Source organism: Natrix helvetica, assembly GCF_964273705.1.
Source record: "Natrix helvetica genome assembly, chromosome: 4".
Classification (NCBI taxonomy): Eukaryota; Metazoa; Chordata; class Lepidosauria; order Squamata; family Natricidae; genus Natrix; species Natrix helvetica.
In genome coordinates, this window is record NC_138550.1 from 35,283,158 (window position 1) to 35,305,711 (window position 22,554).

General features: G+C 42.2%; 1 protein-coding gene across 2 annotated transcripts in view; it reads left to right on the forward strand.

The window, feature by feature from the left end:
* The window catches only part of ALCAM (activated leukocyte cell adhesion molecule), a 132,159-nt gene that overhangs the window by 70,555 nt on the left and 39,050 nt on the right, over positions 1–22,554 (forward strand). For both annotated transcript variants that reach the window (XM_081952178.1, XM_081952179.1), the window contains exon 2: positions 22,024–22,142. In XM_081952178.1, coding sequence (XP_081808304.1) covers positions 22,024–22,142 — 119 coding nt within the window. The remainder of the gene's footprint in view (positions 1–22,023; positions 22,143–22,554) is intronic.

The window sequence follows — 22,554 nt, forward strand, 5'->3', positions numbered from 1 at the left end:
TAGTAGATAAATCTGTATATCTAGTTATATTTCTAGAAATTGATTGTCGCAAAGGCATACTGTCTTTCCCCGAAAATACGACAGGGTCTTATTTTCTTTTTACTTACAAAATATGACCTTGGGCTTATTATAGGGGAGGGCTTATTGTTTTGGGATTGCCGGGTGGCTGCTCTCTTGCGAACTGGCTCCTGAAGATCCGGGCACAGCCTCATGGACGAAGCAGCCATGAGGTGACCAAACTCATGAGTAGCCACCCAGCAAATCCCCTCTCCAGCCGGGCAGAGCGCCATTCACTGACCTAGGGGGTATCCCTAAGGTGCCAAGCCACAGGGCGCTCTGCCCACTCCCCAGCTCCCGCAGCTTGGCACATTGGGGATACCCACTAGGTCAGTGCATGGAGCTCTTCCCGGCTGGAGAAGGGGGTTGCACAAGTGCCTGTTCCGCCCCCAGCAGGCATGCCTCCTAGCCTCAATATGTTCGGGCTCAGCTCTCCCTGCAGCAGCAGCCTGTGGGGCTCCGAGCATAACGTCTTCTCCGGTTTCAAACTTGGCTGCCGACTCTTCCAGCAGCGGCCACTCTAGGAGTGCGCTGTGTGGTTGTGGGCTGGCTGCTGGAAGACTCTCTGTCTGGAAGACTCTCTTACAGAGAGTTCCAGTAGCCAGCCTACAACCATAGAGCGCACTCCTAGAGCTGCTGCTGCTGGAAGACTCGGCAGCCGAGTTTGGGAGTTTGAAACTGGAAAAGATGTTATGCTCGGAGCGCGGCAACGGCAGCTGCTGCTGCAGGGAGAGCTGGGCCCGGACATGTTGAGCCAAGGGAGCAGCCACCCGGCAACTCCCCCTCCGGCCAGGAAGAATGCCACTCCCCAACCTAGCAGTATCCCGAAGGCGCCAAGCAATGTAAACGCCTTTCTCACCCCCCCAGGCTCCTGTGGCTTGGCGCCTTCAGGATACTGCTATGTCAGTGAGTGGTGCTCTGCCTGGCCAGAGGGGGGGTTGTCCAGGGGATTTATTTTCAAAGGTGGGCTTATATTTTTGCCCACGCAAAAAATGTGGCAAGGCTTTAGTTTCAGGACAGGTTGTATTTTCAGAGAAACATGGTATGATTTTCCTGCTGCTACTGCTTCCCTTTCAAAACAGTTTAATTTTTGGCAATGATGCTGTATTTTTCAGAGTATAAGACGCACCAGAGTATAAGACGCACCAAGATTTTGAAAAGGCATATTTTTTTAAAAAAAGTTTTTGTACTCTGCAGACCTCCCCAAAATGGCCCATTTTTCACAAAACTGGTCCATTTTTTTTTTCAAAAAAAGGGCATGAATAGCCTTTAGGAGGTGGGGGGGGGGCACAAAAGAGCAAAAAATGGCCTGTTTTTTGCCCCCCAAAAGGGCATGTATAGCATTTAGGAAGCTTATAGAGTGCTTCTGGGGTCTGGGGGGCCAATAGTGAGCAAACAGTGGCCAGTTTTTCACTCATTTCTGCCCTCCCCAGCCCCCAGGAGCACTCTGGATGCCTCCTAAAGGCTATGCACCACCATTTTGGTGAAGGGGGCAGGGTTTCGGGAGGCAAAAAATGCTGTATTCAGTGTATAAGATGCACCCAGATTTTCAGTTTCTCTTTTGAGGGAAAAAGGTGTGTCTTGGACACCAAAAAATACGGTAGTTATGCTACATATAGTTTTCTTAGTTGAAGTTAAGTAGCTTTTAAATATAGAAGAAATATGGGACTGCTGAAAAAGTAAGGTAGAATTGTAAAGAGAAACTGTCTTTCTCCCATCATAGCAATTTAGCATGCTATGAAATTAGATATTTCTACTTTCTTCCATTTTTTTTCCTGATCCCTGATAACAAATTTCTTTTAAGCAGTTGCATAGTGCCCTCTACCCTTGAGGCAATTTTCTAATTTCTCTAGAGATTTTTAATTTCAGCCTTTTACTTCCTAATTTAATATTCAGCTTGAGGCTCTTGCATCTTGACAAAGACCATATCAATTTGATAATTGGTTGATAATAGCAGAAAATGAAATAAAGCAAGCTTCGTACCTCTGGGTGACCAAAATGCTATCATTTTCCAACTCTTAAGAAAATCATACACTTTATTTTGGCAACTCTTCTGCTTTCCTTATTCTCTTACGGAGTTCTCTTACAATAATAATATTGCAATTTTTTTTTAAACATCAGCAATTCAGAAGCAAATCAAATTTATTTCTATGCTGGTAATGTGAACAAGCCGGCAGGAGTTCTGAAAAAAATAAAGAGCAATTGTGAGGCAAAATTCACTTATGATGTTAAAAAGGCAAGATCACTTTACGTCCTGCTGATGACATGGACATATCCATGTACTTTTCTTAGCAAAAGTATTAGAAATTTTTTATCATCCTCTTCTGAGATTTTTTTTCTCTTCCCTTCCCTTCCCTTCCCTTCCCAGTCTCTTCTTCATTTCTTCTTTCCCAGTAAGTAAAATGTACATGCACTAAAATCTAGTGATCAGCCTGATTCTGCTGCTTGTTGAAAAGTATTAGAATCTGTTGTACCAAATATGCTTTCCTGTATCTTAAGCATCTCATGGTTTACAACAAAAAAGACATTTTTTAATCAACCACCTTGTTATAAAACTGACATAGATGAGTGCTGAGAGAGAGTGCCTGTCTTATGGTCACTTACCTGATTTCATAAGGAAAAACAAAAACTAGGGTCTATATTTGGGAGAATACAATAGAATAGAGTTGGAACGGACCTTGAGGGTCTTCTAGTCCAACTCCTGATAACCATTGGGTCTTACCATTCATTCCAGCATCTTAATCACTATGCCATTCTGGATCTTTATAATTATGCAAAATAAATAAATATGTAGTTGTGCTTTTTTGACATCAATGCATACAATGTTTCATCTAAACAAGAAAATTAGGAGTCATTGGGTAGAGCAGTTTGTTCAGGTCCAATTCAGTATGGTGGTTTTAAACTTTTATGGCATGGGACCAAGTTATCTGAGCCATGGTGGCACAGTAGTTAGAATGCATTTGTCAGGTTTCCTAAAATGCCCTAATTGATTCATGAGTTGAGCCAAGGTTCAAAACAAAACTAGTCATTTAGTAGGAGCACTATTAGGCAAGGCCTTTTTTGCAGCAGATCTGAGCTTCGTTTGAATTATAGCTGAACTTTACCCCTGTTCCTTCGCTCCCCTCAGTCTGTGTCATAAATCACATTCCCCAATGAGGTGCACCCCTCTCAAACCTGCTGCAATAATCTGAGATCCGATTTAGTAATCTGAGATCCGAAAATATGCATGGAATGGGCTCCTCCTCTTTCCTCACCATGACAACTTTAGGAGTTGACAGCATTATTGCAGGCTAACTGCCCAATGCCAGGAGTTTGATCCTGACTTGCTCAAGGTTGACTCAGCCTTGCAACCTTCCAAGGTTGGTAAAATGAGGACCCAGATTGTTGGAGGTAATATCCTGACTCTGTAAATCACTTAGAGTGGGGCTGTCCAACTCACATCGTCCCGGTGGCATCACTTGACGTATCCGGATTTCCCCCCTTTCGCTAAACTGGGCATGGGTGTGGCCAGTGCGTGATGCATCCAGCTCATGGGCTGGGAGTTTGACAGCCGTGAACTAGAGAGTTTTACAAAGCACTATGAAGTGGTATATAAATTTTGAGTGCTATTGCTATTGCTAGTCTCTGAGGGACTCAGAGATTACATCACCTCTTCTCATTAGTTCTGACAGAGACAGTATACTATCGGTCCCATCTATGAGGGACCTACATTGATGGATCCCAGACTTTTTGTGTTGTGGTATCTGCTTTATGGTTCATTTTCCACCTGAAGTTAGGTTATGTTCTGACCTAGGCTTCCTGATACAGTAAAAAGCACACACTCAGTCCCCAAAACCCTCTTTTTATTTCAAAGGCTATGAATTATGTACATTCACAGCCCGTAATTAGTCCCAAACAATTGTAAAGAGTCCTACATTAGGCTGCCAAAGTTTTTTGGCTGATAAGCATCCACCTTTATCTTCCTTGAAATGCTGTCCAAGACTTAATTGGTAATTAGCTTGGCAAGGCCACACGGAACAAACAGTCAAAATGAAGCTTCAGAAGGGAAACTGACCAACATGAACCAAGTTGCTTCCTGCAAAGGCTCACATGTCTTTGCTCCTCCTTTATGCCCTTTGGGAGGGCCCAATCACCTCCAAGCCTTACTCCTGAGTCATCCCTTCTGTCTTAACTGTTCCTGCCTTCTGGCAGCTTTGTGCATGCATGCACTGGGAACAGGGGGAGCCTGTTCCTCTGCCTCACTGATGTCTGACTCTGGAGGCGTCACATAACTCCCAGATGGCCCTGGCTCCCTTTCTATCTCTGACGCAGAACCCTCGTCTGAGCCTTCCCCAGACTTCAGGACTGGCCCATGTTCCTCCCCAAACTCCTCATTGTCCCACTCTGCTGCCAGTTCCGCAGGAACCGGTGGACCACAACAGATTAGCTCTATCTCTATTAACCTTCAGGAAGACCCTCAAACTATGATTATGTCATCAGGAAGGTCACAGGAACATTTTAAGGGAACTTCCCTATTGTGGTTAATATGTAGTTGCTATACCCCTTGTTTTTGTGGTTTGTTTATTCTAATTTTAATGATTTTTAATTTTTTTTAATAATTATTGTCTATATTGGTATAATTATTTGATTCTTGCATGTAGCCCTGTCATGTCTGGTGAGATGGGAGTAGGGGTGAAATACTAGTGGCTTGGACAGGTTCGCCAGAAAGTAGAATTTCCTGCTTTCTAGCTAATCTAAATCGCTTGGCACAGCGGATTCCCCTCTCCCCCTCACTGTTCTACTTACCTTTGCAGGCGCACTTGGTAGCTCACATTTGCGAAGGTAAGTAGATTTCACCCCTGGATGGGAGGATATATAAATTTGAGAAAAAATATAAAAATTAAAAAAACTATGTTACCATCTTATACCTCTTAAAAGATACACCGTACATTTTATGCCACCGATGCTCAGTTTCTATGATTGTAATTTAACAACATTATACCCTATTCTTATGAAAGCATATTTTTATCAAGTTTATAAACTTGGTAACCTTGATCTTTGCTAAATAAAAAGTCATCATTCTTTTTCGCTTAGGACAAGAAAAAAATGACCCATTATACTGGGTAAAGAGGTATGACGGGAAATTTCCTCTTGATTGATTATGTGTCATCCAGTTGGTATCAACTCTTAACGATTATGTAGACAGATTTTCTCCATGACAATCTGTACTTTCAGGTCTCCAAATGGCAGACTCATCACCACTGTAACTGAGTCTATCCACCTTAATGCTGACTGTCCTCTTTTCTTTCCATTCACCTTTTCCACTATTAGACCCTTTTCTAGAGAGCTGAGTCTTCATTTTCTTGCCAAGTCTTTTCAGAAGTGATTTCTCAATGCTTGCTTTCCAGAGCTAAGAGACATTCACTGGCTCAAAATCACCCAGCTAGCTTCATGTCTAAGGTGGGACTAGAACTCATGGTGCTTGATACCTTCAGCACCATACCAAACTGGTTCCTTGGTCTAGTATTGCTTGTTCCACGTAAAGTATTTTTGCGACCCTATAAAATCACAAATCGCTATGAGAAGTTAATACCTTATTTAGCAATATGTTATATAGTAATATAGTATATAGTAATATACTAATATAGTCATATAACAATATGCTATTCTACATCATTGTTGTAAAGGTTTGAAATGTGTTTTAATGTTGTCGTGGTAGATGGTTATGTTTTCTAAAGTTTATTATTTTGCATGTTGAATTTTTTTCCTGTTATATACCACTCTATCACTGTATATATTTTCACACACTCATATTGTCTTTGATCTATTCCAGAGCAGGATGTCATTATTATTTCAAGAATTACTTTTTCCCATATACTATAGATAACCAGATACATACACCAAGAATGTGCATGTGCGCACGTGCATGCACACACACACACACACGCGCGCACACACACACACACACACACACACACACACACACACACCGGTATACAGTCCCCCTGGGGTTTCAGATGGGAAAATAAGAGAAAGATTTCCTGTTTCTGTTCACAGCAGTATCTGTACTGAATAATAAAATATTTATAACAAGTAAGCAAGGCAGCCTTTTCCTCAGCTTAATTAGTTGTGAAGAATGTATATATGTGAACATTCTGATTAAAACAATAGCAATGTTACACTATTAATAAGTAATATATTGTAGATAAGTTAATGGGCAAGAAAATGGTTAATTTATTTTTAATATGACTGTTCATATACGAAGTATTCATAATTCATAAGAGGATATTACAATTAAAAAAGAAAAATATGCAATTTTCTGCTAAAAATAGCAAACTATTTATGCCTCAGAAGAAATAATTTCTGTTTTTTTAATATGCACAAATAAAATAGCACTGATATATTTTTAAAGATTTTTAAGAAACCCTGAAATGCTTTGATTTTTTTTTATTGAAAAACATTTTTAAACTATTATAAGTCAAGTCATAATTTTACACAGCTCATTTTATCAAATGCCACTTCTGTGTGTCTCTCTCCCTTATACATTCTTAGACACATATGCAAACACAACTTGAATGATGTATGATATGTATTATAGACTTTTACAATAAAAGCTTTTCAAAGTAGTCACTGTTATTCCATATTAGATCCAGGCAACTATATTAAACAGTTTATTTGCCTTAATTTGGACCCCAGAGAATATGTTTCTGCCAGAAAACTATATAAATAATATTTAATATTAAACATTTAAAATATTTGAAGACACATATAATAACTGATCTAGATAGCTGTTGTCTATGCTGAACTATTGTTCTCTAGAGTTTGAAATGTAATATAACAATGCTAAAAACTACTGTACAGTTAAGAAAAACTGTTTTGTGCTGAAATTTGGAATTTTTACAAAAGATAATTTGATCAAGTAGGTATACAAATTATGCATCCTATCATCAGCATTTCAGAGAAAAATTCCATGCAGGAAAGACAAATTGGCAAGCAAGGAAAAAGGAAGGAAAGTTGTTCTAGAGAGCTTGTTGTTTTGTTCTTTTTTTTTTTTAGTAAATATCAAAATTTAAATAAAGGTGGACATTTTTACAGATGTCAATGAAAATGCATCCCTTTTCTCTCTTCCTCTCCTCTACCCCCAATCAGATTTTAAGGCAGTCTAAGACATCTAGTTTCCAACTTTAAGAGGATGTCACCTTCAGGGCTTCTGTGAGGTAGATATGTTGAGAAGGGGAGATTGCAATCATGTGGAAGAGCAAGAAGAAAGAAAGTTACAAGTGAAACACCACAACCAAAACAACTTGGTGCAGCATATAGCAGGAGATCCGTGGCATGGGTAAAGTGATACAGAAATCAGGTGCCTAGCAACCAAAAGCTGAGAAGAGGGAGAGCCCAGTGTCCATGATAACTTCTCCAGAAATCCCAGCAGCCAGCTGGCAGCTGGTAACATACCTTTCCTTTCCCAGTCAAAAACTATGAGTCTCTGCAATAATTCAGGATGCAACAACCAGTTCTTGGCTGAAAATATTAAAATGTCAGCCAGCAAGAAAGCCAGTTCAATCTAAGATGATTAATGGGTAGCTCTAAGAGATGTGCATTTTTAGGTTTCCTCACAATTCATAGCTGAGCAAGGAACCAGCTAAGCTCTCTAAATAAGCCTGTTTCTTTACACAGGGTTAGGCAGTTCAATTGCCTGGAAAGGTAGGGAGGACATAAAATAGTTGAAAATTCATAATATCCATAGATAAGAATTCTTAGAAATAACCACAGCACATCTAGAAACAGGCACATAGATCAATAGTCACCAGTAGAAGTCCAAAAGTATAAATCCAGAACATGTTTTGTCCAGTTCTTCACAAGAACCTGTTGCTTAATAATAATATTAAAAGATTGTAAGGTGTTCCAAGTAAACATGTTAAATCATTATGCAACTGTAATGTAAACAGGAATGTTAGCTCCTTAGGTTATGTCTTCACAACAATATTTCAACATTTTTTCATTCTAATGAAACAAAGTAACACATATTTATTTGTGTAGGAGTGGGGCACAACTGTGATTGACTATTTATACTTTTTCTGTAAAATTATTTTCTGTAAAAATAAGATTCCTGTGAATTGTGGGCTTTTAATAGCATAATGTAATATTTTTATTTTTTATAGTTAATTCAGGTTAGTTGTGTTAAGACCGACAAAGACTCCCAATGTAATATATTACACTTCAGTTGCTTAACATTTTATGGCATGCGTTTTCAAAGAGTAGCGCCTACAACAGCTTCTCTCAACATGATGTTTTTCAGAAGGAATTTTTTATCTGGGGATGATTATAATGTCTCAATTGGGCATACGTGGAATAATCTGGAGAGCTATTCAATAAACTATTTATGGTTGCAGTTACATTTGTATATGATATTATATGATTTGTGTATGACATGGTGCCATTGATGTTTAAAATGCCAGAGGGAATTATTTCCATATTAAGTTTTTATTGTTTCAGATTATTCTTTGTTATAGGGAATTTTGAATCACTGATATGTTGTTTTACTTGATTGGTTTAGAGGTAGTGGGGAGGAAATTATATGCTATCTATCTATCTATCTATCTATCTATCTATCTATCTAGGTAGGTAGGTAGGTAGGTAGGTAGGTAGGTAGGTAGGTAGGTAGATAGATAGATAGATAGATAGATAGATAGATAGATAGATAGATAGATAGATAGATAGATAGATAGATAGATGATAGATGATAGATAGATAGATAGATAGATGATAGATAGATAGATAGATAGATAGATAGATAGATAGATAGATAGATAGATAGATAGATAGATAGATGATAGATAGATAGATAGATTCATTCACATGTGAGAATCAGGTTCCCTGGACTTTTGAAAAGTTGCATTAATGACATCATATTTTGTTTCTTTTAAAGAAGAAATAAGCATTTTTATTCTAAAGTGTTTATTTTATTTTATTTTATTTAGTTTTTGAAAACTTTTTATATGGACACATCTTAAACTACTGTGGGTATTTTAGCGAAGATTAGTTTAAACCTATTTTTTAAAGAGCCATAGGACTCTTTTTTTATTACAATATATATCTTTGTGGTATCTTAGCATGATGTCTATATTTGATGTATGGAATTACTTACTTTATTTGGATTCACTTTTGCACTGGCATATTTTATTACGTTTACATGCATAGAAAAAAATGCAAAGGAAACTTTTTATTTTTGTCAGCGATGTTGTAGACTGTGTGTTGTTAGCCCTGGACTCCACCATCCACCCACACCCAGCAATTATATTTACACAGCCAAAGTTATGTGTTGACTGATACTGTGCATTTGTTACTATAGCAACTTGGAGGGGTTAAAATGCATTGTTTTAAAGTAAAGAGAAAAGATCAACAATGAAACTCACACAGGGACATTCTTTTATAATGACATTTAGTGTACTTAAGCAGAAAAGCAAATACTTATCCTCCTTTTTATCAGATGCAAAAATAGGTTCTGTCTGTGGTCTCAATTCATCCTAGTGAAAGATGTCAAATTTCTTCCGTGTTCTGACACAGCTCGTAGATTTCAGATAAAAGGTGGCTTTTCATTCTTTTAACAGTCCAGTTTATAAATGTTTGGGTTATGGGTGGGTTTCTTTGTGAATTTATATTTGTCATTAATCTATAACACATTATGCACATTTATTAAGCAATCAAAAAAAGTTTATATTTCCTTAGCACCATCTAGTGGTCAGACTGCTATATTCATTAAATTAAATCATTAAAAAGCTGTTTTCAGCTTGTGCTTTAGATGAGATTGACCAAATTTAATTTAGAGAATGAAACAAAATATTATAGATGAGTGCCTTACTGTTCATCTGCTATATAAAAGTGCTGATCAATTGCTTTAGGCTGTACTAATGTGGGCAAGATGTAGGTTTATACTGTAACATTATTTTTTTAGTTTCTGTATTATTTGCTATCAAATGTTTGCTCATAGATAATGTAGAGATAAAATGTATCTTTTGAACAAAAGACTGCTACTTACTGCTGTTAGATATATCAAAAGATTGCATTTCTTTTCTGTATTGCTGTAATTTACTCTGTAATAGACTTTTCTTTTTGTTCTTATTACCTAAGGATCCCAAGTTTAAGAAATGTTATAACACCTGAGTATAGATAGTCCTCGACTTACAACCATTAGTGAGTGTTTTGTCCTCACTACATGTTAGTCTATGTCAGTGCTTCTCAATTATTTTCTGTCATGCCCCCCCTAGGAAGAAGAAAACATTTCGCGCCCCCCCCCCCCGCGCGACTGTAAATAGTATAATTTGTCTATAAAATTGTTATAAGTACACCTCTGCATAACATAGCACACCGGTCTTTCCTCGTCTCCCACCGTAGTCACATGCTTTCTTTCCTCTTTCCCTCTTACTTGTCTATCCTTCCTTCCACCCACCCTCCCTTCCTCCTTCCCTTCCTTCCTGCCTCCCTTCCAGTTCCCTCCTTCCTCTTTCCCCCTGCCTGCCTGCCTTCTTTCCTCTTTCCCTACCCTCCTATCCTTCCTTTCTCCCTCCCTCCTTCCCTGCCTCCCTTCCTCCCTTCCAGTTCCATTCTTCCCTCCTTCCTTCTGCCTCCTTCCTGCCTGCTTGCCTTCTTTCCTCTTTCCCTCTTGCTTGTCTATCCTTCCTTCCACCTTCCCTTCCTCCTTCCCTTCCTTCCTGCCTCCCTTCCAGTTCCCTCCTTCCTCTTTCCCCCTGCCTGCCTGCCTTCTTTCCTCTTTCCCTATCCTCCTATCCTTCCTTTCTCCCTCCCTCCTTTCCTGCCTCCCTTCCAGTTCCATTCTTCCCTCCTTCCTTCTGCCTCCTTCCTGCCTGCTTGCCTTCTTTCCTCTTTCCCTCTTGCTTGTCTATCCTTCCTTCCACCCTCCCTTCCTCCTTCCCTTCCTTCCTGCCTCCCTTCCAGTTCCCTCCTTCCTCTTTCCCCCTGCCTGCCTGCCTTCTTTCCTCTTTCCCTATCCTCCTATCCTTCCTTTCTCCCTCCCTCCTTCCCTGCCTCCCTTCCAGTTCCATTATTCCCTCCTTCCTTCTGCCTCCTTCCTGCCTGCTTGCCTTCTTTCCTCTTTCCCTCTTGCTTGTCTATCCTTACTCCCTCCTCCCTTTCTTCCCTCCCTCCCTGCCAGCAGCTCCTCCAGCATCCCAGCTGGAAGCAGCAGCACAACAGTCGCCGTTACCAGGGGCGAAGGGGTGGCGGTGGCAAGATCGGGTGACCGCCGCCCCTTTGTCCCTTCCCCAACAGCGGCTGTTGCGCTTCCGCTTCCAGACGGAATGCTGGCGGTGGAGCTGCTGGCGGGGAGGCGAGCTACCTGCATAAAGACGCCGCCGAGGGCATGGCAGAATATATCCCGGCTTGAAGTGGCAGCGCTGGGGACTGCTCAGAGACTCATCAGAGCCGCGGGCTGGAGCTGTGCAAAAAGTCTGCTTGGGCTGGGGGGGGAGGGAGGGAAGCCTGGGACAGCCATGCTTCCCTCCCTCCCACCCCCGCCCGAGCAGGCTTCTTGCACAGCTCCAGCCCGCGGCTCCAATGAAAATCCACAGTCCGAAGTGCTGCCACTTCCAGGCGGGATATATTATGCCTTGCCCACGCCGCCGCCGCCGTTGCACCCAGATGGAAAGGGAGCCTTCGTGCCCCCCTTTACGGAGCCTCGCGCCCCCCCAGGGGGGCGCGCCCCACTATTTGAGAACCGCTGGTCTATGTGCAGCTCCACATGCAGTTAAACCCACCTGTCCTCCAATAAAATACACCATGTGTATAGATCTGGATGCTTTATTGAAAAAACAGGATATGGTGAAATTGGGGAAAATAGGGATTCATACAATGAGAACTAAATAGAAGATAGACAGTATTGAGTTACTGCTGAACATAGCAATTAATAAATACAAGCAATTTAAATCTCACAGTGATGCTTTGTGTGTAGGATGTGGGTTTGTCCTTGGATGACCATGTGCCACAGATTAAGATGGGTTCTTCCTTGTGCTTCTACCTTCTCCAAATGCTAAAGGAAATGGAGTCTGGCTTCCCAGCGTGCACTTGTTCTGAGAGTGTGGACTGATAGGTAATGGGATGGGCTTCAAACAGTGTAACTAGTATTTGTTCCTCCGGCCACTGGATGGGGATAGAGAGCAACAACAGTATATAAAGCATATGTTGGGGCATATTTGTTCCTCAGGCCACTAGATGGGGATAGAGAGCAACAAGAGTATATAAAGTTATATGCTAGGGCAGTGATGGCGAACCTTTTTTGGCTTGCGTGCCACAAGTGGGGGGAGCGCAGGGGGGTCGAGTGCGGGCGTGCCGCACCCATAATGCAATCCATGACACCCCCCCAGTGCGCATGCGCTCACAACGCGCGACCCCCCCATTTTTACATGTTTTTTTCGCCCTCCCCAGGCTCCAGAGGCTTTATAGGAGCCTGGGGAGTGCGAACTCCCCAGACCCCCCGGAGGCCCTCCGGAGGCTTCAGGGACTGTCCAGAGGCTTCCCTGAAGCCTTCGGAGCGCTTAAAACCACCCTCCGAGCAAACCGGAAGTGACTTCCGGGTTGCTCAGAGGGTGGTTTTAAGCGCTCTGAAGGAATCAGGGAAGCCTCGGACGGTCCCTGAAGCCTTCGGAACATTTAAAACGACCCTCCGAGCAAACCGGAAGTCACTTCCGGTTTGCTCGGAGGGTGGTTTTAAGCATTCCGAAGGCTTCAGGGACGGTCCCTGAAGCCTCCGGGGGGGCGGGGGAGGCTCTTTTCGCCCTCCCCAGGTTCCTATAAAGCCTCTGGAGCCTGGGGAAGGCGAAAAATAGCTTTTAAAAAGGTGAACTCAGCTAGCCAGCGCGCACATGCGCGCTGGCCAGCTGACAGGGCAGCGCTTCGCGTGCCCTGACAAATGGCTCCATGTGCCACTTGTGGCACGCGTGCCATAGGTTCGCCATCACGGTGCTAGGGCATGACAGTGAGTGTTTGAAGTTACAATGGGACTGAAAAAAGTGACTTATGACTGTTTTTCACATTTACAACCATTGCAGCTGGCATGCGTTATGGTGATTGCAGTGTCCCTGGATCATGTGGTCAGCTTTTGCAATCTTCTGACAGGCAAAATAAGTGGAGAAGCAAAATTAACTTACTAACTGTGTTACTAACTTAACAACTGCAATGTGTCACTTAACAACTGTAGCAAGAAAGGTAATAAAATGATGCAAAACTCACTCAACTGTCTGGCTTAGCAATAGGGCTCAATTGTGTTCATAACTCAAGGACTACTGTCTATCATTACCTGCTAGTTTTTTTTTTTTTTTTTTTTATAGGAAGAACAATGAGCATTCAGTGAATCTGATAGTGGTGGACAAATTAAAAGCCAACGTATTTAACATCTGAACACTTTGGATTGTTCTATTCCTTATTCTGATTTTGGAGTAATGTATGCAAGCCACAAAAATCTTTTTAAAAAATGGTGGAAATGGGGAGAGTGGTTACAAAAAGAGTGCCCTTGGTTCATATTTATTTAAAACTAGCTGTACCCGGCCACGCGTTGCTGTGGCCCAGTCTGGTTAAATGGAAAAGAAAGAAAAGAGAAAGCGCAAGTTTCTAATATGTTTAATTTCACAATGCTTGTGGGTATACAATATTTTTTGTTGTTCCATTGTCTTTGCAGCTATAGAGATTGTCTGGTTTGCCGACTCTAGAACACGCAACATATAATTGTCCATGTGAGAAACAATTTACAATTGCTGGAAAGATGTTGGACCAGGCACATTTACCAAAAGCATGCGAAGATAGAAACATTCCCAGGGTGGTTCCCTCTGGGCAGGGCCATGCCATCACCAGCAGCGGCAAGGTTTGTGAGGGTCTTACCTACCTGGTGGGCCCTGCCACTCATTGCACCGGCCACTGCTCCCCCAGCAGAGGCATGGAAGTGAGCCACAGTGGTCCCTGCAAGAGCCGCCGCGGAGGACGCTCCCGCAGGCCCTGACCTGGCGCCCTAAAGCTCCCCGCGAGGAGCAGCCTCCAGAACGACTGGCTGGATGGGGCCCCTCCAGACCCCAGCATGGGAGGGAGGCTGGGGGTGTTACCTGTGAGCGTAGTGGGGCAGCAGGTGGGTGCTGCTGTTGGTCAGGCCTCGGGGCTGCTAGGCCGGGCGAGGCTGGATGGGGGAGATGGCATCGGGGCTGTTGGCCTCGTAGAAGTTGTTGAGCATTTCCTAGGAGGAGCTGCGCTCAGGTTCCCCCAAGTCGGTGGCCCGGGAGAGCGAGACATCCAGGATCTCGGAGGAGGAAAAGTCCTCGGTGTGCGACTTGTCCAGGTCGTCGTAGCTCTTTGTGTCTTCGACGATGCTGTTGTTGGAGCTGAGGCTGGCCGAGATCTGCGCTGGGGTCACGCTGGTGATCTGGAAGCCGCTCTTCTTCTTCAACTAGGTGCCTGCCAGACCCCCAACGCCTCCTCCTGCCTGCGAGAGCAGTGCCAGGTTCTGTGGTGGAGATGCCCCAGGAGGGCTGGAGGAGACTGAGATGGAGGCGGCATCGGAGGCGGGGGAGGCGGGGGAGGCGGCGTTGGCTGGGCCAGCAGGTCGGGCGGGAAGTCCTCCAAGCCGGTGCTGCTGCTGCTGCCGGCCCGCCGAGGAAGCATCACTGGCTGTGCCATCTTCTTCCTCTCCCGCGCCTCTGCTGCTGAGTCAGGCTGCTGTGGCTGCTGCTGCATTGGGACTGGCAGAAAGCCCGCCGCCGCCACTGATGATGACGACACCTCCCTCAGGCGCTGGGAACTGGGCTGAGGAGAAGAGGAGGAGAAAGTGGCCACCGCCTCTGCCCCAGGTTCTCTCAGCGGCGGCGGTGTTGAGAGGAGGCAGCCGGCAGCCCCTGAGGAGCAGGAGGAGGAAGGACGCGGCAGCCCCCGCCAGCCGCGGCCCCATCCAGAGCTGCTGCAGCAACTGTAGCCGCCGCCTCACGGGGCACCCAACAGGCGCCCCAGCACCACTGCGCCTCAGGCTGACTGGCTCACTGTGAGGGGGTGGTGGAGAGTGCAAGCGGCCGGCCAGGCTGAGGAGATGCTCTGCCTCCGCCTCCTCTGGAGCTCCGCTGGGCTGGGCGGGGGGAGGCTGGCTTAAGGGCAGGGGAGACGGCCGAGGGATCGCGCAGGCACCTCCCCGCCTCAGAAAGCAAAAGCCCGGCAGGAGGAGAGGGGAGAAAAGCATGTTTTTACCTGTCACAGGTGTGACAGCTATATAATATACATATATAAAAACGTGCATATTCGAATGCAATGTTGTGTCAAAATTTCAAAGCAATCAGTGAAGAACTTTCAGAGATTTGAGATTTTGAACAAATATACATTACATTTTTATTTATATAGATATAATAACAAATCTTAATAACAATGCAGTACACTGTAGTATTTTTTCTGTTGTTGTATCTTTGGATAGTATCATCTTTTATAATTTACATTTTCTACCAAAATATTAAAAGCTTATGTAGAATAAATTATTTACAACACAAATAATACAGCTCTGGTCTCATGCCTTACAACAGTGATGGTGAACCTTTTAGGCACAGAGTGCCCAAACTGGTAGGTGTGTGTGTGCGCATGCATGTGCTCTCCAGAGCACCGGAAACCCGACGGCCAGCTGGCTGAGCTGGGGCAACATCACACGTGCCCATAGAGAGGGCTCTGCATGCCACCTCTGGCATGCGTGCCATAGGTTTGCCATCACGGACTTATAATGATTTAAGATGCTTGATGATTATATGCCATCACGTCCTGTCAAGTTTTAGAAAGAGTATAGTTCTTCTTCAGAATGATTTGATGCCCATCTGATCCTTAAGGTTTTCCAGTGATGCACTGTATAATTCAGTTTATCCATCTTGCAGTTTTTATTTATTTCTCTTTCTTCTACCTTTGCCTCCCTCCAGACAACTCTGGAATGATTTGTTCTATTTGATTCATTTGTTTTGTTTCACGGTATTCCCAGGAAACTTCTGCAACACCAAAGTCAAAATTGTAAACACACTCTTCTGTGTTTACAATTACTTGAATAAAGTATCAGAGGAAAAACTATCACTTGTATAATTCTGATCTCAGAAAGCACAAACATATCCTAGTACCTGAATATCTTTTCCAAGGTTTTTGCTACTTTTCTAAGTGCTACTATGTGGCTTCTTTTCTGTTTGCTAATTCCTTAAGATTGATAATTGATCCTAAAAGGCAGAAACTATCCATAATTTAGGAGCCACGGTGGTGCAGTGGTTAGAGTGCAGTATTGCAGGCTAAATCTGCTGACTGCTAGCAGTTGATCCTGGGGTCTCAAGGTTGACTCAGCCTTCCATCCTGCCAAGGTCACTAAAACGGGGACCTAGATTGTTGGGGACAATATGCTGACTCTGTAACCGCTTAGAGAAAATTGTAAAACACTATGATGCCGTATATAAATCTAAGTGCTATTGCTATCACTTCAGTATCCTCATTGACAATTCTAAGGCTAGTTGCTATACTTGTTATGATTAGTTTAGTCTTTACATTTAATCTTTGTTTCATTTTTGTGCTCCTTCACTTTCATGCCAGTGCAGTTCAGTTGCATCTCTGGCTGTTGAAGTACCGTGGTACCTCAATACTCATTGTTAAGTATATCGGAGTATATGACCATTTGAGTCCTTTTCCAACCTAGAGCCAGGCTATATTACCATTTTCAATCTGCATTGTGGGCTTTTGCTAAACTTGTGTGTGTGTGTGTGTGTGTTTATTAAATTAATTTGGTCCCCCGTCTTACCTCAGGGTAACCCTGGGTGGCTTACAATAGTAAAAAATAAAAACTGTAAAAGCATAAATAAAATATTAAAAGATGGGAAGGGTGGGAAGTAGCATCTATTGTTGATCAATCAACCACCTCCACTGAGATGCTCCCCCACTGGAGCTCCACCCACTGGCAGAGCCAGGTCTTTAGGATCTTATAGAAAGTTAGAAGGTTTGGAACCAACCTCACTTCAGGAGGCATGATATTCTACAGGGCAGGCACAGTAACAGAGAAGACCCCACCAGTGTGAATATTTAGCCAATGAGGCCCACAGCATACCTCCTCTGCCAGCACCGATGGGATGGGCCAATCACAGTGGGATGAGATGATTCCTCAAGTGCCTATACTATATTTCTATGTATTCAATCTGATGATGCTCATGCATATTGGAATTATTTGGGCTATTGGAAGACTGTTACCGGTTAAAAAAAATAATTGGACTGGTAAAAAGTGATAAGTCAATCTCTTGCTTCATTTCAGTTTCTAGACTAATCAGTCCAACTGTATTTTCCTCAATATTCCAACTTTGGCATTACAGTCTCCACTATTAGGAACACATTTTATTGCAGTTCAAAACTGATCTGAGACATACATGATGTTTCAGGAAAGGAAAGATCAGAAAGGGTGTTTGCAGTAGGCCAAAATGCTCCAAGCAAAGGAAAAGGAAGATAAAATAAAACAAGCTAATTGTACATGTAAACAGAAATGCACCAGATAGGCTTGTACATTTGGAAAGTATGCTGTTGCTAAATGATTTACTAGGGTCTTCCTATGTTTTTAACCCACCTGCCCAGGCCATTGCTGCCAGATCCATTGTACAGCCATTAGTATAATTATATAATTCTACAATGAAATAATCCATAGGGTACCTGTTATGGAAAGACATTTCCAGAATATGGAATTACTGCAGCACTAGGCCAAATATTATTGAGTCTAATATTTATTGTACTTTGCAGCCTGTCTATGTAATCATTCTTATTAATCAACTACAAGATTTAGTCTTATTCACATTTTTTTCATGGTCTCCAAATCATGCAAAATATCACATTGAACTGTAGCCATCATGCAGAGATAAAATCTCCATAAAATACTTTATCTTGTATTTTACTTTAGATAGAAGAGTAAAAACTTGAAATTGTTTTAAAAAGTTGTTAAATATTTTTTTTTAATAAAAAAATTTATTGGTTTTTCAACATTTATAGGGAAAAGGGTAAATGGACAGGTATACAAATTTTGGCAGTTGCAAAGTGTGGTAGGCGCCCCTCCCTCCATACTCATAGTATACATTTATATATAATGCATTGGTATATAATTGGTTACAATCAGCATGTTAGTTCTATTACTATTTTCAATCAGATTAGACATTACAGTATAAAATCCAGATATAATCCCATTATCACTTTCGGTCAGTTTATAATAATATGATTTTATTGTTTATTTTTGTGATCTGAGTTTTCTTGCTATTGCCCCTTCTCCCTCCACTGGCAGAGCTCTGGCCCCTCCCGTGTCCTGTGTGTCCGTTGTAGTGTCTCGTGTTTTTTCTAGGAGTGTTCTGTTTTTTTCCATAAAGGCCTGCGCCTCTATGGGTGAATTGATTCTGATTCTTGTCTCCTCCCAGAATATCAGCATACCTTCAGGCATCAACCATCTGAACCACACCCCTTTCTGGTATAATTTATTCGCTAATTGCGAATAATTCTTCCTTTTTTCTCTAATTTTCTTAGGGATCTGCTTCAGAATGGTTATCTCCCTATCATGGTATGTCAATGCTTGCCCCCTTTGTACACCCAGAATTTCATCTCTTGTGCTTTTTCTAAGAAATTTAATGTGAACCTCCCTGGGTACATTGTGTGTTCTAGCATAGGCTGAGTTCACTCTATAAACCAGGTCTATATCCCACCCCATCTGTTGTTTTTCTTTGTGTGTGTAGTCAGCCAGGATGTTTGTCATGATGTCCCTTATGTTTTCCCCATCTTCTTCTATAACATTTTGAAATCTAAGGTAATAGGACATTCTCTCAAATTCTATTTTCATCTGTTGGGTGTCAAGATCTTTGTTCCCTTTCTGCACAGCTTCTACCCCCCCCCCCCTCACCTCCTCCACCCCCCCTTCCACAAGATTCAGTCTTTGTGAGTTCTTATATATTTGGGCTTGATTTTCTTTAATTTCATCTTTCATTTCCCTTAGCTGTTTCTTGATTTCCTCCTGGCCCTCTAAAATTTGTTGAAGCATTTGTTGAAAGTCCATCTCTGTAGTCTTAGGTTGCATCAGTTCTGTTATCTTTGACTGTGTGGCTGGACTGGATGTTGCAGATGTTGGAGCAGAAGTGGCAAAGCCAGGTTTTCCAGGAGGTGGTCTTTTGGGTGGCATCATTTATAACGTTAGAAGTTCAGTCCATATATAAGATAGACAGTTAGAAAAGAAGGGTAGCCAGGTGAGTTTCGGGAGCAGAAGAACCAGGCAGAAGAGAGTCTCTCTAATAAGTCTGGCAATAGATAGAAAGTTTCCCCTAGAAAGTTTAAAAAATACCAATCCACAAGAGATTCCTCTGGGAGACACGGAGACAAAGACCGGAAGCCTGAATTTTAAAGGTGGAGTCAGGTTTCACAGTTCATAAAGACAACGGAAGTGTGCCATCTTGCCCTGCCAGTTTTGGGCACAGAGGCATAACAAAGTTTTAAAAGTTCCAAAAGTCCTCAAATCATCAGTAATATGTAGAATTAAATTGAAGAGAAAATCATTTTAGCCTGGGTGAGGCTTCATTTGTTGGCTCTCCCCCCTCCTCCTTCCCCGGGGGCTGAGAGCAGAATTGTTCCTCGCCGCTTGTCCAAGGGGGGGGGAAACCCCTCCCTCCAGCCGCGCCTCCAAAATGCTCCGAAAGTTAAGATTTTAAAAAGCTGAGTAATTCTTCCGTGCAGAGTAGGGAATGAAGAGAGAAGCAACCTCACCGTACTGCAGCTGCTTCCTTCTATTGTTACATTCTCCAGTTAGCTTGTAGCGAGGCGCGAGGCGCAGAAACGCGAAGCGCCCTCCGAGTTTGCTCCCCGGTGCCTTGGGCGCGCGAGAGACCTCCCGCCGGCCGCCGCCGCTGCAGGAGTCCTCCGCGATGCCGCCCCTCCGGCAGGACCCCTCTGCGGGGTGTCCTGTGCCCCCCAAGGAGTGGGGAAGCCCACCGGGGAGCCGGAGTGGGCAAGGAGCTGCCCGTCGCCGTCGGCCGCCGGAACCGGAACCAAAAAAAAGTTGTTAAATATTGATAAATGACTAATCTCCCTGAAACAATTCATGACCATTTGTTTTGAGTATAAGCTGATCAAGTTTACTCGTAATTAAATTAAATAATTGATATGCTTAATCTTAGATGCAAAAACCTAGTTTACAAGGCTATCAAAAAGTTTTATAGCCTTGTAAGGGTTCTTTATTTTGACACACTGCAGTGTAGAAGATAATTGCATAGAATGCTTATTTGAGGCGCACATCTTCCCCTACAATAGGTTGGTGCCCTGGGTTAATTTCACCCTCCTAGTCATTGCGAGTTGATGTAGCCATAAATAAGTCTTTGATACTTTATCCTTGTAACAGGCAAATATCTTAAAGATTGCATACACCCTTTGAGTCCCTCCAAAAGTTCCTGTAATTGTTGGGATTACGTATATTTCCTGAGTATGGTTGCTCTTACTTTGTTGCCAGACTTTTACACTTTAAAGCAATGTTGCTTTTGAGCACTCCAGCTGAGCTTCTAAGCTCAGACAGGAATCACACCAAGATATGTGGCTTATCATAGTTTGTGATCCTGACAGTTGATTGACAGCCCTCTTGCTTGCCTGTAATAGTTGCAATTACTAGATGTTACCTCTCCCTTCTCACCGTGAAGGGATATAGTGGATCAGTGGCTCAGATGTTGAGCTTGTCAATCAGAAAGGTTGGCAGTTCAAATCCCTAGCGCCATATAACAGAGGGAGCTCCTGTTACTTGTGCCAACCTAGCAGTTCGAAGCATGTAAAAATGCAAGTAGAAAAATAGGGATCACCTTTGGTGGGAAGGTAACAACGTTCCGTACACTTTTGACATTTAGTCATGCTGGCCACATGACCATGGAGACGTCTTTGGACAGCGCTGGCTCTTTGGCTTTGAAACAGAGATGAGCACCGTCCCCTAGAGTCGGGAACGACTAGGACATATGTGTGAGAGGAACCTTTATCTTTACCTCTCCCTTCTCACGTGCTTGCTATCTCCTATCGCCTTTTGTCTTACATAGCCAAACCTATACTATGTTAGCTTTCCTTTTTGTAAACTAAGGATATAAGTGGGGTAAAGCTGTTTATGAACATTGACAGATTCCTGAAAACACCAGTGTGTGGCTCCCATCTCCTCTCAAGTTTTCGAAGCTGTAAACTTTCATGGCCTTTTTTGGAGAAGGGAGTAAGCTGAGCCTGGCCTTGGGGAATTAGGGATGCAGAATGTCTATGCAAGCACTGAAAGAGCAATCTTCACTTCCTCACATATCTCACAATTGTTTTCCAAATTACTTAAACTTCTCAAATCCTATCACACCACTGGGATTAAGTTAGATCACTGAAAATGTTGCCCTTCCAAGGAATCCAGAATTCACTGGGAAATTTTGTATGCTAGCATTGAAACTTTTTCTCATCTTTAAAAATTCTCTAATTCACAAATAATATAGAATAAGAATGCTTTAGAACAATCTATTGTTCCAGTGACTAATAAGAAAGAATTGGGCACCACCACAGCATGTCATCCAGATAGATGTGACGTCTATAAAAGCATGCACATGCACTGTGGAAAAAGAGGGGGCAAATCACAAAATCCAAACGAATATAAATGTATAAATATGCACATGCTGCAAATTTCAGCCTTATGTTGGATGTGCCACAAGTATGGAGCTCTGCGTTCTTCTAAAATTGCTGTCGCGGAGTTTTTGCCAACTTTGCCAGCTTCATTTTGAATGGTGATGAATTAAAGGCAACAAATATTTAATGCAACACGAACTAATTTTTTAAACATTGGTTAAATAATTAAATTATTTAATTAATTTTGAAAATATATTTCAGTTATACATATGCTTTATCTAAGACTTAGAAAAATCCAATATTTAATATTAGTTATTAGTATTAGTATTATTAATAGTTGCTTCTTATTGTTTTTAACAGGACTTGGATTATATACAGTAAACACAGTAAACACGGTATACACATTATACGGAGATACCATTGTTTTGCCTTGCCATTTAGAAGTTCCTCATGGTCTTTTGTTTGCAAGATGGAAATACGTAAGTATAAATTATCTTAAATTATTTCTGGTATTGCAATGTAGGAGGAATTTTGTGGGACTAATGAACGTATTATTCAAAAGCAGGTCTTTAAAATTTTGTGTTAAATATGTGGTAACAAATAAGTCTTTTGGTTTTTTTATGCAGAAACTGGTTAGCAATATGCCACTTCTCTTAGAGTTCATTAGGATAAAAGAACCATTATAATTTGTTTGCTCATTTGGAAATAGATTGCATAGTTGTTAGACCAAGTGTTTCACGGTGGTAAAAAGCCTATTGCCACGTTTTTATTACATTCACATTGTTTTATACACACTGTTTTTCATGCTCACTATAGCAACATGAAGCAAGTTCATAGAATCAATAGTTGTGTGTCATACTGTGTCTGAAAGTGCATTGTCTGCATAAAGGA